Source organism: Trichechus manatus, unplaced genomic scaffold, assembly GCF_000243295.1.
Source record: "Trichechus manatus latirostris isolate Lorelei unplaced genomic scaffold, TriManLat1.0 scaffold00059, whole genome shotgun sequence".
Lineage (NCBI taxonomy): Eukaryota > Metazoa > Chordata > Mammalia > Sirenia > Trichechidae > Trichechus > Trichechus manatus.
This window is the reverse complement of record NW_004443995.1, coordinates 12001268-12015311: the sequence shown is the minus strand read 5'-3', so window position 1 is coordinate 12015311 and position 14044 is coordinate 12001268. Positions and strand designations below refer to the sequence as shown.

The window sequence follows — 14044 nt, the reverse complement described above, 5'->3', positions numbered from 1 at the left end:
TGAGTCAAAAACCTTGGAATCATCTTTGATTCTGGACTATCTTTTATATACACACCCAATTCATCAGCAAATCCTACTACCTCTGCTTTCAAAATATATCCAGAATCCATGCTTCTTACCACTTCACTGTTACCACCCTGGCCCCAACCACCATCAACTCTTGCCTGAATTAAAGCAATAGCCTCTTTACTGGTCTTCTTGTTCTCACTGCCCACTCCCCTATCTTTAACATAAGAGCCATAGGGAGCCTTTCAAAAAGCAGAAGTTAGATTGTGTCACTGTTCCACTCAAAACCCCCTAATGGCTTCCCCTCTGATTCTAAGTAAAAGTTAAACCCTTACAATGGCCAGTAAGGCTTTACACAATATGACTGGCCCCTCACTCCCATTATTTCATATGCTATAACTCTCTCCCTCAGCCGTTCTGCTCCCAGCAATACTGGCCTCCTTGTTGGTCATCCAACATGCCAAGCGACTTATTGCCTCAGGTGCTTGCCCTTGCTTTTCCCTCTGGCTGGAATCTCCTTCCTCCAAAGATCTACCTGGCTTGCTCCTCTTCCCTCAGGTCTTTGAGCAAATGTCCCCTTTAAGCCTGAAACCTTCTCACCTCTACCCTGGCATGCCTTATCCTCCTTCCTGGTTTTACTGGTGTCCATAATACTTACCACCATCTGATATGGTATATATTTAAGCATTTGTCTGTTTAACTCCATGAGAAACCAAAAAAAGAAAAAAAAAAAAAAACCAAACCTGTTGCCATCGAGTTGATTCTGACTATAGTGACCCTATAGAACAGAGTAGAACTGCCCCAGAGGTTTTCAAGGAGAGGCTGGTGGACTCGAACTGCTGACCTTTTGGTTAGCAGCTGTAGCTCTTAAACACTGCGCCACCAGGGCTCCAACCCCATGAGAGAGGAAGCTAAATGAGGGCGAGAACTTTTTTCTGTTTTGTTCACTGCTGTACCATCCAGGGCCTAGAAGAGGGCCTGGCACATAGTAGGTACCAAATAAATGCTAGTTAAATGAATAAATGAATCAAGTAGACTATGTTTCAAAAGCATCTTTTCATTGACACCTTACAGAGAAAACTTGCAGTGAAGACAGCTCTGGGAAGTGTCACTTCTACAGTATCATTAGCACGCTCAGCTTTAGTACAGATGACATTCCAAACCAGTTGGCTTCCTGGGCCCAGGAATCTTTTGAGTTGTGCCCAATCTTACATATCCTGCTGCCCCCAGTGTAACTTGTCAAAACATACTGAGTACCCCCTGGCTTTAAAAAGTGGGCAGCAAATATTAATTTCTGGCTTGGGTTGTTTACATGGAGCAGTAAATGGGGACAGGGAGAGACTGGGTGTCACCCTCGTATTACAGCTGCAGGTTCATTTATTCTTTACTGTAAAGAAGCATGCAGCTGGCTATCATTAAATACACAACCTGGCTTACAGTGTCTGGCTCAATTAAGTGAACTTCTAGGGAAGAGACATGACCAAATAAATAATTGGAGAGATGGAACTCTGAAACGACAATTGTTATTCATCGGTCTTTGTTTGCAAGTTGAGACTCAGAGATATAAACTTCAAGTGAATGAGATCTCCTGGGTGAGAAGCTTCACTTCAAACACAGTAAACAACTGTTGTGGGGATATGTGCCATTAAAATATGGATGTATAAAGGCCTCTATGCTGCACAACATGTTGAGACTTGTCCCCAACATGTTGAGACTTGTCATGACTTGTTTTTCCAAACCCGTTACTGATTGGCTTGTTTACCTGAATTCCTCCTCCCTTGCCCGAAACTTGTTATTCACCCAAAGCCCATTGTTCTGTTATTTGCTTCACTGTTGGCTGTATTGACTATAAAATAAACTCCTGGGACTGAAGCTGGGTTCGACTCCTCAGAGTGACCCTCCTGGCCCACTTCTCTGTAAGAGTCGTGGCATTGGTTACTGTCTCCGCCGCCCCGACAACGGTCGCTGCTGTGACAAACTGTTGTTCTGTGATGCACATTTTAGTACTGCTAGAGGCAAACTTTCAAAAAAAAAAAAAAAACTCTCTGCCACTGACAGCGAGTGCACAGACTAGCAGGAGGCACCAGGAAATAGACCGCTGTAGGTGCTCCTTGGACCCGGTGAAGTCCTCGTTAGAAAGGACAAGGGACATCGGAACGGAGCTCCTCTCACTTCTTGTAGAATTTCCCTCTCAGAAGTATGGAGTGTATGCAACTTAGCACACATGAGTTGGTTATTAATATGCACAATGAATCTCTTTAGCGTTACTGCTGTGGTTAGAAATAATGGTATTTTGAAAAAAAAATTGGTTTGAAATAAATACAAAACTATGGAATTAAAAGCTTCTAACACAAAGAGAAGACAGCAAGAGATATACAGGAATAAAGATTCTGCCCATAGTTTAAGGTGCCACTGTACGACATGCAGGGTTTTTGATGTCTCCTTGCTTTTGAGGTATAGGGGTGATAAGTGCAGGTGGAGCTCGGCCGATGAAGCCAAAGCATGTAAACACTTGGTCCTTCTGATTCCTGTTCCATCACTAAGCGAGCAGCAGATGCTATCACACCACTCTTAGGTATTCCTGGAAGGCTGTGTGGTATGATAGAAAGGGAACTGAGCTCTGATACCAGAGACCTGGGTTTCCATCTTGACTGTGCCACCTATCATCTATGCAATCTTGAGTTATCTTGGAGTAGTGGTTAAGGGCTTGGCTGCTATCCAAAAGGTCATCAGTTTGAACCCACCAGCAGGTCCTTGGAAACTATGGGGCAGTCCTACTCTGCCCTAAAGTGTTGCTATGAGTCAACATCAACTTGACGGCAATGGGTGTTTTTTTTTTTTTAATACCCCTCAGTTTCCATATCCGCTTAAAATGAGGTTAAAATAACTATCTGAAAGGGTTGTAGTAGGTTTCAAGTGAGACAGTGTACCTAGTACAATGCCTGACAAGAGTCAGTGCCTCCAAAATGATTAACTATTAGGATTATTATTATAAGAAGTAGCATTATCAAATTGGGTTATGGAGCTCAAATCTAGACTACAGTCTGCAAGATTGAACAGGGAAGGGGTTTGCCACTGAAATCACTCAGGATGAGGGCTAAAGCACTACGAAAATTTTTGAGACTGGTGACTGGTAAGGACTGCCCCAGGAACGGAAACTTCCCACCACGGACGCTGCCAAGCCTACAGTGGCCTGCAGCTGTTCACAAGCACTCTTGATAAGTGTTTATGATCATATGTGGTTTGCTCTCCCTTTCAGAGCCCTGACTTCTGGAAAGCAGTGCTTCTCTTGTGTTTCTATTTTCTTTCCACAGTACCTATTACAGTTGGGAGATTTTTAGAAAAATCATATAATTTCCTTTTATAAAGGGATTTACATTAGGTTAATTTTCAAGTACATTCTGAAATTGTTTTAAATATGCTTAAATGCTACCTTCAACTTTTCAGGAAGACATGGTCTTAAAGAAAGCCACACTTCTGCAGTGAGTGCTGGATACAATGGATGTGGAATTGATGGTTTTCTTTTGTCTGGGTTGCACCTTATAATTTATAAAGTACTGGCATGCATCCGCATCCAAAGGGTGTGGTTTAACCAAGTTGGTACAAAGGGAATTCAAAAGGACATCTGAAATTAGGCAAAAAAATCGGAAGTCCAGCTACAGATTAGAAAAACTAGAGCTAAGTTTTTGTCCTTTCTAGATAGGACCATAATACAATAGACTGAAGCCATGAATGAGGAAGTGGGTGATTCCTGGAAAGCAGGGTCCAGGCCTACTTAAAATTTTTATTATGTATTTTTATACAATATCTAGTAGTGTATTATAAACACTGATGCCCTAAGTATCTCCTTTTGGCTAATGATGAGATGAAAAAGTATCTAAAAGTGGGTCACACCATGGCCAGGCCAAAATAACAACAGCATAAAAAATAACAAACCAATTAACAAAAAAGAAAGACACACACAAAAACAACTCAGGTTGACCCAAACTGCTTCCCACTGTTAGTAAAAAGCACTTATACAAAACCTGACTGAATTCTCTGCTAGTAAAAAACTTCCCCAAGTTCCAGGTACAAGAGCCAGCACCTCTGAGAGCTGAGAGGTAGTTCTGCAAGGATGTAACGTGGTGGTTCTCAAACTTTAGTGTGCCTAAGACTCTCCTTTGGAATGTATTACAAAAATCAGATTCCTGGGTCTTATCCTTAAAAATTCTGATTCTGAAGGCCTAGGGCACAACCACAACAATGGACTCAAACATACCAATTACATAAAGATGGCACTAAAAAAAAAAAAAACCTGTTGCGAGCAAGTGGATCCTGACTCACAGCCATCCTACAGGACACAGTAGACTGGCCTCCTAGGGTTTCCAAGGCTATAATCTTTATGGAAGTAGACTGCCACATCTTTCTCCCTCGGAGTGGCTGGTAGGTTCAAACTGCTGACCTTTCGATTAGCAGCCAACACTCTGACCACTGTACCACCAGTGCTCCTTGAAGATGGCACCCATAACCCACTGCTGTTGAGTCGGAACAGGTCCAGGCAATGTTTCATTTTGTCATACATAAGGTCGCCATGAGTCAGGGCTGACTCATCAGCAACTAACAACAGTAACAGGCCTAGAGTAAGGCTCTGGAATCTGCGTCTTTAAGCATGCAAGTCCCTGTAATTTTGAGGCAGGTGATCAAAGGGCCACTTTGAGAAAATGCTGACCTAATGGTGTCCCTCAGAAGGGCTCACGATTATGAAGCTAAATATGTAAGCAAACTTTTCAAAATGAGAGAGTCACTGGGTGTTAAAACTAGAAGGCCCAGAAATCATCCGGTATAAACTCTTCTCAGGGCTCTCACTGCAGCTGAGCACAGGGGCTAAGAGCCAGACTTAGTCAGACCTGGGCTCACGTTCTGGCTCTGCCACGCAGGTCTGCATGACTTGGGCAAGTTAATTATCCCTTTGGAACCTCACGTTCCCCATCTGGGGCAACTGTGGGAGTAATGTGAGCTGGTGCAAATAACGGAGTGTTGGGAAGTGACCTACGTCATGCTGGCTGCACGTAAGCCCCAGATTCTTTCCAACAGACCTTGTGTAGTGGCCAAAAAAGTTTAAAGTAGTTGAGGGTTAGCTGCACTCCCCACAGCCTTGCCAGCAGGATTTAATGAAAGTAAGCTGCCACACACACATACAGGTATTTTTAACTCAATATGTATTAGCAGTCAAGCACAGAAATAGTTTATACAATCTACCCTGTAAACTTCAAGTCCCAGCTCTGACCTTCCCTGTGCTCCAACCAGCACCCTGCATGAAAGGGTCTCTCCAAGCACATGGCTACGTTCCAGAGCAGGACTCCTTACTCTTACAGTCGGCCTCAGGCAAACACAGGTCTTCTGAGCAGTAGCCGGACACAAAAGCAGGCAGGGATCGAGCCTCCACAACACTCCTGAGGATTTAATACCAGGCTAGGGGACTTGCTAGATTCTTTTAGCAAATGAAGAGTGTCTCGGAAGTACTTTAGGCAGTCCGCCTATCAATGGAAAACCCATTTCTGAACATTCATCATGCAAATTAATGTCACTCACTTCACCGATAGAAAACTACTTCTGAATTCACTCTGCTAACTAGTGAAATCTCAGGTTAGTAGAGATATTGATAACAAACACATTTGTTGTAGCTGCCTCTAGAGTATCTCCTTTCTGACAAAATAGTAGCCAGACACTCCACTGAGAATTTTCCATTACAGCAGCCGCTGTCCCTGGAGCTGAAGTCTAAACTAACTAGTACATACACGATCCCACACTGCTGAAACAAAAGTATTTTAAAGTGAATTACTTCATGTAATAAGCACTTAGCACAGTATTTGCCTATTAAGTACCCAATAAATGCCAGCTGTTGAATAAAGAAAACAATTTTAAAAATAAATTATCAAAAGGTATAGAAATTCTGTTAAATAAGCAGAACTAATTCAATAATAATCTAAATGCAGGTGGTCTTAACACTTCTGCAAATCAAGAATTAATCTAACTCTTCATTTCACTCCGGTTCCTATGTGGTATCAGGAATATGGGTTAAAGTTCAGTGGAAAGAGGACAGCCAAAGCCAAATTCTGCATGTTAACTATTTGAGGAAGGGGACAAAGCCTCTTTCTTACTAAGCAAAGTATAAAGCAATATTTTTCAGATTTTGGTTTATGACTCATTAGTAAGCTGCAAAATCAGTTTAGTGGGTTTTATCTAGTACTTGAATAGAATATGGAATATATTCCATAAAGTAAGGGTGAATGTGGTTTGTGACATTTTATACACATGTAAGTGTGTACTGGATCATACTGTAAACTATGTTTCTAACTGTAGGTTGTGGTTAAAAATGTTTGAAAGTCCCTGGTACAGAAAACATGGAGGAAGAGGAGAATGCAGGGGTAGTAGGGCTTTGGTCTTCCAGGTGGACATCTCCTGGCCTATCATTAAGTTGAAGGACCCTCTAAATGGTAGTGGAGGGCCAGACTGGGAACCCCCCAAAGATGTTTTATTATGAGACTTTCTGAAATTTTTATGACAAAATCTAGATATGTTAGCAATGATTTTCAGACATCATATTCAGTATCAAAAATTAAAAACGAAGGAGTACACAAACCTCTGAGTTTCAGCTGATTTGAGAACTTAATTTCTCTCTTTCTGTGGATCAGAAAATAGTACAAAATTACAAGTATGTCCTCACTCTTCTTCAGCATGATGGGTCTGCACTTTCAGTGGCATCTTTAAGAATCTGTCAATGACAGGGGTCCCTAAATTGTCTTTCCTTACAGAGCTGTAGCTCCACAGCAACCTGCAGGACAGAAAGATATTTATGGCTGCACTCCAAAGACAGACTTCTATTTTCTGACTTTAATCTGGGTTCCTATTTCCACTTTAGTAGTTGATTGTCAAACAGCACCAAGCTCTTAGTTTTCCAGAAGGGAGTGCAGACAGTGTTGCCTCATGACAGGTAAGAATGGCTCAGCAAAACCCACTTCAAATGGAATATAACTTTTCACTAACAAGGAAAATATAAGGAATGAGTGTCAGTTGGTGACTGGACCCCATGGAAATACATATTTCTGGGAACAATTACAGATATCAAGTATTTTAAAATGGAGTGCCTTGTAACCAGCAATGTAATAAGTAGTTTTCTTTTGAAACAATTAATAAAAGAGCTCAAACCCATGCCTGAGATCACACATTCACTGTACTTAGAATCACTCTAGCACTTTTTGGTTTTCAAAGTATTTTCATATGCTATTATCCAGTGCAGTTCTGGAAGTTAGAAGACCTGGAATCTAGTCTCTGCTAGGTATATGATCTGGGATAAGCTTTTAAACATTTTTCTAGAAAAGAAATTTTCATTTTTTTGTATACAAAATAACATATAATTACTGACTGGCTAATATTCAAGGTTGTGCAAGTAACATGACTAAAAGTGCTTTAAAAAAGTGCCACTCAATTGTAGGATTATTTTATTAAGATAATATTCTCCATGTGCCAAATAGAATCATGGATAAGCTTTGAGAGAAAACAACAGAAATAAAAACCTCCTTATTTCAATTCAACTTCCTCCTGAGAAAACAACCCAAATACAAGTAAGTGATCTTTTCAGCCCAAGTTGCAGGTAATCCATTAGTATTCTTGAAAAGCTTCCAATTAAAATTGAAAACAAGGTCTTTTCAAAATTTTGTTTCTCCTATGACATTCTTTGGAGAGCAGATTTTTTTGTAAACCTCATTAGGAAAAAGTAACAGCCATATTTTCTTTCCCATAATATTCTAATATTATCTACATAACTATTCCTTCCAAGAACTCTTTTCCTTTGCACACATAACAGGGAAACTATTGTTATCTCATAGAAAGGATATATCCATCATTGAACACAGACTTACAGAAACTTAAAACTATCAGGAATCTCAAGTATCACCTTGTCCACCTTCTCAATTTACAGATGAGGCCTACAGCAGTTAAGTGATTTATTCTAGCTTTTGGTGAGAGAACTGGGACTTGAATCCAGACTGGAATCAGAGATGTGCTCTTTCCACTCTTTCCAGAATCCTATGTCTACTCAAAAGCTGTACTTTCTTTTTGTTTAATGCATAGTTTTTATCACAGTTCAGCTGTGAAAACTGCAACCACAAACCCATAATGAAGAATAAACATCAAACACTAGGAATAGCTATCTTGATTTGCCTTTGTACACAATTGTTTATAAATGGTTAGACATATACCAAAAAAAAAAAAAAAAAAAAAAAATCCAAAACTATTGCTGTTGAGTCGATTCTGACAGTGACCCTATAGGACAGAGTAGAACTGCCCCATAGGGTTTCCAAGGCTGTAAACCTTTACAGAGGCAGACTGCCACATCTTTCTCCCATGGAGTGGCTAGTGGGTTCAAACCCCTGACCTTTCAGTTAGCAGCCAAGCACTTTAACCCTTTCATGAGTAATAGGATATATGTTTGCCCACCTACATTTTCCATGTCTCAGGTTTCTGGGGAACTTACTTTCTGCTGCAAGGTGAGGACCTGTATAACTGTTTGAAATGGGCCTGTGCTGCAAATTACTGTTTTCACAAGGTACTGTATGAGGGAGTGCATCCTGGGGCATCCTGTAGGGGGCATATATTTCCCACCAACCTGCAGCCCAGCCCAGATGGAAATAAGTGACCCAGAGGCCAGCAGGACATATGCATCCCCCCAATTCTATCCCCAGAGTCCAGAGGGACATATGTGTTCCACCAATCCTACCCCCATCTCCCAGAGGGACACCCTGAATTCAGACACATTCAGTGATTCTGCATGTATTCCATCAATGAAAAAAATATCAACAAAAAATTTAAAGTGAAAAATAATTTGGTCATGAAATGGTTTTAACCACTGCACCATGAGGGCTTCTCATTAGATACATACCAAATAAAAAATCTGGTAACTTCAAGTTGATTCTGACTCATAGTGACCCTATAGGACAGAATGGAACTGCCCCACAGAGTTTCCAAGGAGCGGCTGGTGGATTCGAACTGCTGACCTTTTGGTTAGCAGCCATAGCTCTTAACCACTGCACCACCACGGCTCTGTTAGACACATAGAGGACTTTTAATAAGATCTGATCATAACACTCCACATAATATTAAAATAGCATTAGTTCAATTCAGAGATACTTTTGGAAATAAACAATTGGGAATCTCACAATAGACTGCCAACAGTCAGTTGACATGCTCTGAGATTATGTGTTTTCATTTTACCATTCAAAAACATTAAAAACTAATGCAAATACTTAAGGATCTCAAACATCTTTAAACTTTCTCTTTCTAGGTGTAGTGATTTGAATACTTAAGAGAAAAAGATATATAAAAGAAAGTAAAATGCCAATTCCACCAGGATATCTTGGATTGAATTTCTTTCTTGATGAGATTTACTTGACTGTGCACTAAGCCATTGTGAAGTAGGGTACAAGCTGTTCTTCAGTCTCTACTCTGTAAAATATCTCCTCATTATTGTACAAATATCAGCATCAAACTAGGGAAAAATCGGGGAGAGTTCATGGTTCTTATGGCAACCCACAGCAAGTGATGGTGTCTTAACAAAATATAAAATCACCTCCAACCCTGAGCTGGAACAAACTATAGGAAGGCAGCAAACAAGCCCTGTAGTATTGTTTTAGATGAAGTACAATGATAGCTCTGCACTTCCTCCAGGCCTCCTCTTTCTTCCTGAACGAACTCCAGGGAACAGCATCATGTCAGGCTTTCCAGATGGATTATGTGAAGCCATAGCTCAATGTCATTTTCAATAGGAAGCCTCATAATTAAAGGTCAAATAGTCACTTCATCTGCAATCAATCAATAGAAAAAGTACTAATACGAAGAACTAATCAATCAATGGCAAATGCACTAATAAAAGCAATGAATCAAATTCAGCATGTGTGTGGATGCAAGTACATGGAAGAGATTGAGATAGGGCAAAAGCAAGAACAATAAAATAAATTGAAGGTGTATGTACAAGAGAATATTCAGGAAGCTTCTCAAGCAAGAGTATTCATCTTTGGTTTATCAGTTACATGGGAACACTTGCCTGCAATGATCTACTCTTAAACACAAATAATGGAGATAGTAATAAATGGTATTTCATAAGGCACACTTAATATATTTATTCTATTTGAGATATTAAAGATATATATGGAAAATCACTAGAAGAAATATTACATGACAGTGATTATACAAGGGAAAGATATATACTTTTTAAGTGTCAGATAGATACTGTAGTCCATTATATTTCACTTTTGTGTGAGAAGTGAGAGAAAGTATAATGGAGAGTATAACCTCAGATTTTCCCACCTCCTGCTTTCTGGAATATGAATTCTCCATACTCTGTGTGATGTTCTTTAATTTCCACGCATATAAGAATTTCCACTGGGATAATTATCTGCCTATAGCTCAGGTCACTGCCGTGGCATATCCTCTGTACCAGTGATGGTGGGTCACCAGTAGACGGAAACATGCACTGGCTCTTGGGAGAGCTGATATAGTAAATTATAGGGCTTAACAAGGCCCATTCTAGCAATAGGATCCAAACGTGCCCCACTATATATGGAAATTAGGGCACTTCCAGGACAAACGTGATCCATTCCACCTCTCTGAGATAAGGGAAGCAGCAGAGAGCCCATTTACATAAATGCTACCTAGGACATGCCGAAGGGAAGCCAGGAGTGATCCAGGAATGATAGAATATTTGAGTTGGGAGCCACCTTAGAAATTATTTAGTAAAATTCCCTAATTTCAGAGATAAGGAAACAGGGGCCTGGGGAGGTATTAGTAGACGAGCCAGGACAAGCACTCAGGTCTTGCAATTCCAAGAGAGCTGTCACATTATGGGAGTAACAAAGGATTCCCACTACATGGTTACACTAGTATCTTATTGGAGGATCTAACCACCTACTTCATGGGAGAACACTGCAAAAGAAAACAAAAGTCCAAGTTTATTCGGCCCTTTCCAGAAAAACAACTACTTCTGACTGGTGTTCAGAGTACCCATCTGCTTGTCTGGAAATGAGCTTTCAGAAAGCACCAAGAACAGAAGAGTATGGCTTTGGGATTAAGAAAAATGAAAAGACAAAAGATTAAATTGGTAGATATTTTGCTTATAGAAAAGAAAAGAAATCACCACACTGCACTGGAGAGTTCTTTGTTCAACATAGCCAGCTCCAGCATAGAAGAACATCACGGAGGAAAAAGAAAATCCATTTTGGTTTTCCTGACAAAAGCAAATCCCTAGGGGCAGCTCGGGTTCAAAGCCCATTGCAGAAATGCAGAAATGTACCTGGTGCAGCCATGGCCTCGCATGTGCTCTGAGGACACGGGCTCATTTGATCGTGCACTCTGGACTCGGAGGCGTCTGGCAGCACCTGCCTCTGCACTACCTACCTTTATAACAGTCCCTTACCTTTTAGGAGACCTAGAATACCAGATGCCATATCACAATAACACACACAGCAAACAAGAGCAAGATGATTTTTTTGAGGTCAGCAACTAAACCATACTCGTTACATGAAAGTCTACACGACAGGGTGAGAAAAATGGAACACTGGAAGCAGTAATACAAGTTATAACTAACAGAGTTAATAATAACTAATTATAATAACAACTAATAATATCGTTTCTAGAGTGGTCTACTATCTGCCAGGCACTACACCAAGCTCTTTATGGGGGCTTTCCCATTTAATCCACAGCAATCCATGCAGTACTGCTATTAAACCCATTTTGTCATGTATTAACACCTATTATGTACCAGATGCTGTGCAGGTACTTTTCAAAATGTGTTATTCTACTCCATTTTACAGATGAGAAAGCTAAGTTTCAGGGAGATTAACTGATTTGTCCAAGGTCACAAAAATCAGGATTGGAATATGGGTTCCAAAGCCCTTTCAACTTTGATTTAATGATGATTATGAAGAAGAAAACCAAACGAATATACTGCAGTGCACAGACTGTATATATAATTTATTCAGCTGAAGACCTACGTAACAACTGCTTCTAAAAGAATTTGTTCTAAATCATTGTTCTAAACTTGGTAAGACAGATATAGGATTTACCAGACAAATATATTTGCGATTAGTAAAAACATTATGAAATATCTTCATTTTCTAGATTATAGACTGCATTTCTTTACCATGAGCAGACCCAGAGCAATGGCATAATTCTTCCTTTGCTTAAGTGAGTGAATCACGTGCCAAAATGAGTTTTCGCTGATTTAATGTGAGTGTTTACCACAACATGCCTATCATCCTCAAGGAGTTTGTGAATGACGTATATTTCAATAAAACTTCGGATTACTTAATGACTTTTAATGACTAAAAGCATAGATTCCGAATGTCTGGACAGGTTATTGGTATAATGCCACTAAACTGGATAAAGCTAAGTAGAAGATAGCACTTTCCTCCTTGATCTATTTTTGTCCATTAAATAAATACTTACTTCACTTTCAATTTCAGATTGAGTTAATGCTGACTATATGGATTTTTTTAATAGAGATAACATAACATTCCAAAATGGACTTCAAACCAATGTCAATACTGAATTAGAGTAATAACTTTATCTCCACCTTGCTCCAAGCTCCCAGAAAAGAAGTTACATTTTCCAGGGGCGACTTTATAGCCTTCCAAAGCAAAGTTATTGCCAGTTCGTTTTTTGGAAGCAGTTTTTTTTTCTTCTCCTTCCTTGACTGTTAATGTTAACATTCAACATTGAAAATCTCTTATGGGAATCAAAAACATGATTACAAATTAAGCTAAATCTAACACTGTTGAATTTAGGCCCTCAGAAACTGGTTTGGTCAATAGTATCTCAAAACAATGACTCATCTTCACTTTGCTATTGTTCTTTACCACACAGAGTGTGCAATAACCCCATTCCATTTAATTTGAAGAGCTCCTTGAACTTCAAAATCATAAGACGTAACTATATGAGTTGATTTTCAATTCTGTGAATTAAACGTTGGTTTTCAAGTCTGCGAATCACTTACCCAATGTGAGAGATTTGTGTGTCGAACAGAAAATGATGGCCACTGTGTCTGCTGGTGTGAAACCCGAATTACTCCTAGGGGAAAAAAAGTTTTTTACAAATACTTTTCTCAAAAGCCTATTTAACACATCATAAATCAAATATAATACCTACCTTCATGTTAACATCCCTTTGACAAATCCTTGTGACAGAAGTAATTTTACGCCCAAATGTACAGAAGTATTTGAATTTCTTTTTAGAGAATCATTTCTGAGTAGTTTATCTATGAAAAGGAGACTATTTTTAAAAATGTGTGGTAGAGGTCTCCTAAGATCACATGTACAATACACAATATCCCTATTTACAGATGAGAAAACTGAGGCACGCAGCTAGTTAAGTGACAGACTCAGGATTCAAACTGACTCTGGCTCCTGAGTATGTGCTCTTAACTACTAAAATAACTACTATGGTCCAGGACTTTATGAAATTAATGTAGCAAGTAACTCTTTTAGCTAAGTCATAGGTTATCTATTACCCCAGTGGTTTGAAAGAGTTACTGTAGCTCTACAAATGCTTCTCTCAAAGGTCAACATATCCTTTCAGTAGGGAACACACACTTTTGAGAAATACATGCTCTGAACAATGATTGAACATCATATGTTTTAGTAAAAATAATAATACTATCATATTTTGAGCAGCCACCATGGGTCAGGCACAGCTCTAGGTCTTTACATGTAAAGACAACAACCTCGTAAGGCAGGCGATAAGATATCCCTATTTACAGATGAGAAAACTGGGCCACAGAGCTGTAAGTGACAGACCCAGGATTCAAACTGAGTCTGGCTCCTGTGCCTGTGCTCTTAAGTTAAGCATTAAAAGAACAAAATAAACAAAAAAATCCTCCTTGAGTCAAAAACCATTAAATGTTATAAAGAGGCACTACTGACAGAAGATATCATAGTCAGATTTCCTCTTTAAAAGAATTAGAGAACCACAAGTAGAAAAGGTTCAATATATAATTATTCCTATTGTG

The 14044-nt window shown here is 39.5% G+C and overlaps 1 protein-coding gene across 4 annotated transcripts in view; it reads right to left on the bottom strand.

Annotated features, from left to right (window-relative positions):
- SLC10A7 (solute carrier family 10 member 7) overlaps positions 1 to 14044 on the bottom strand; it is a 334202-nt gene that overhangs the window by 17873 nt on the left and 302285 nt on the right. For 2 of the 4 annotated variants that reach the window (XM_004378843.2, XM_023733575.1), the window contains one exon: positions 13034 to 13107. In XM_004378843.2, the coding sequence (XP_004378900.1) occupies positions 13034 to 13107 (74 nt within the window). The other 2 variants (XM_023733574.1, XM_023733576.1) reach the window with 2 other exon arrangements.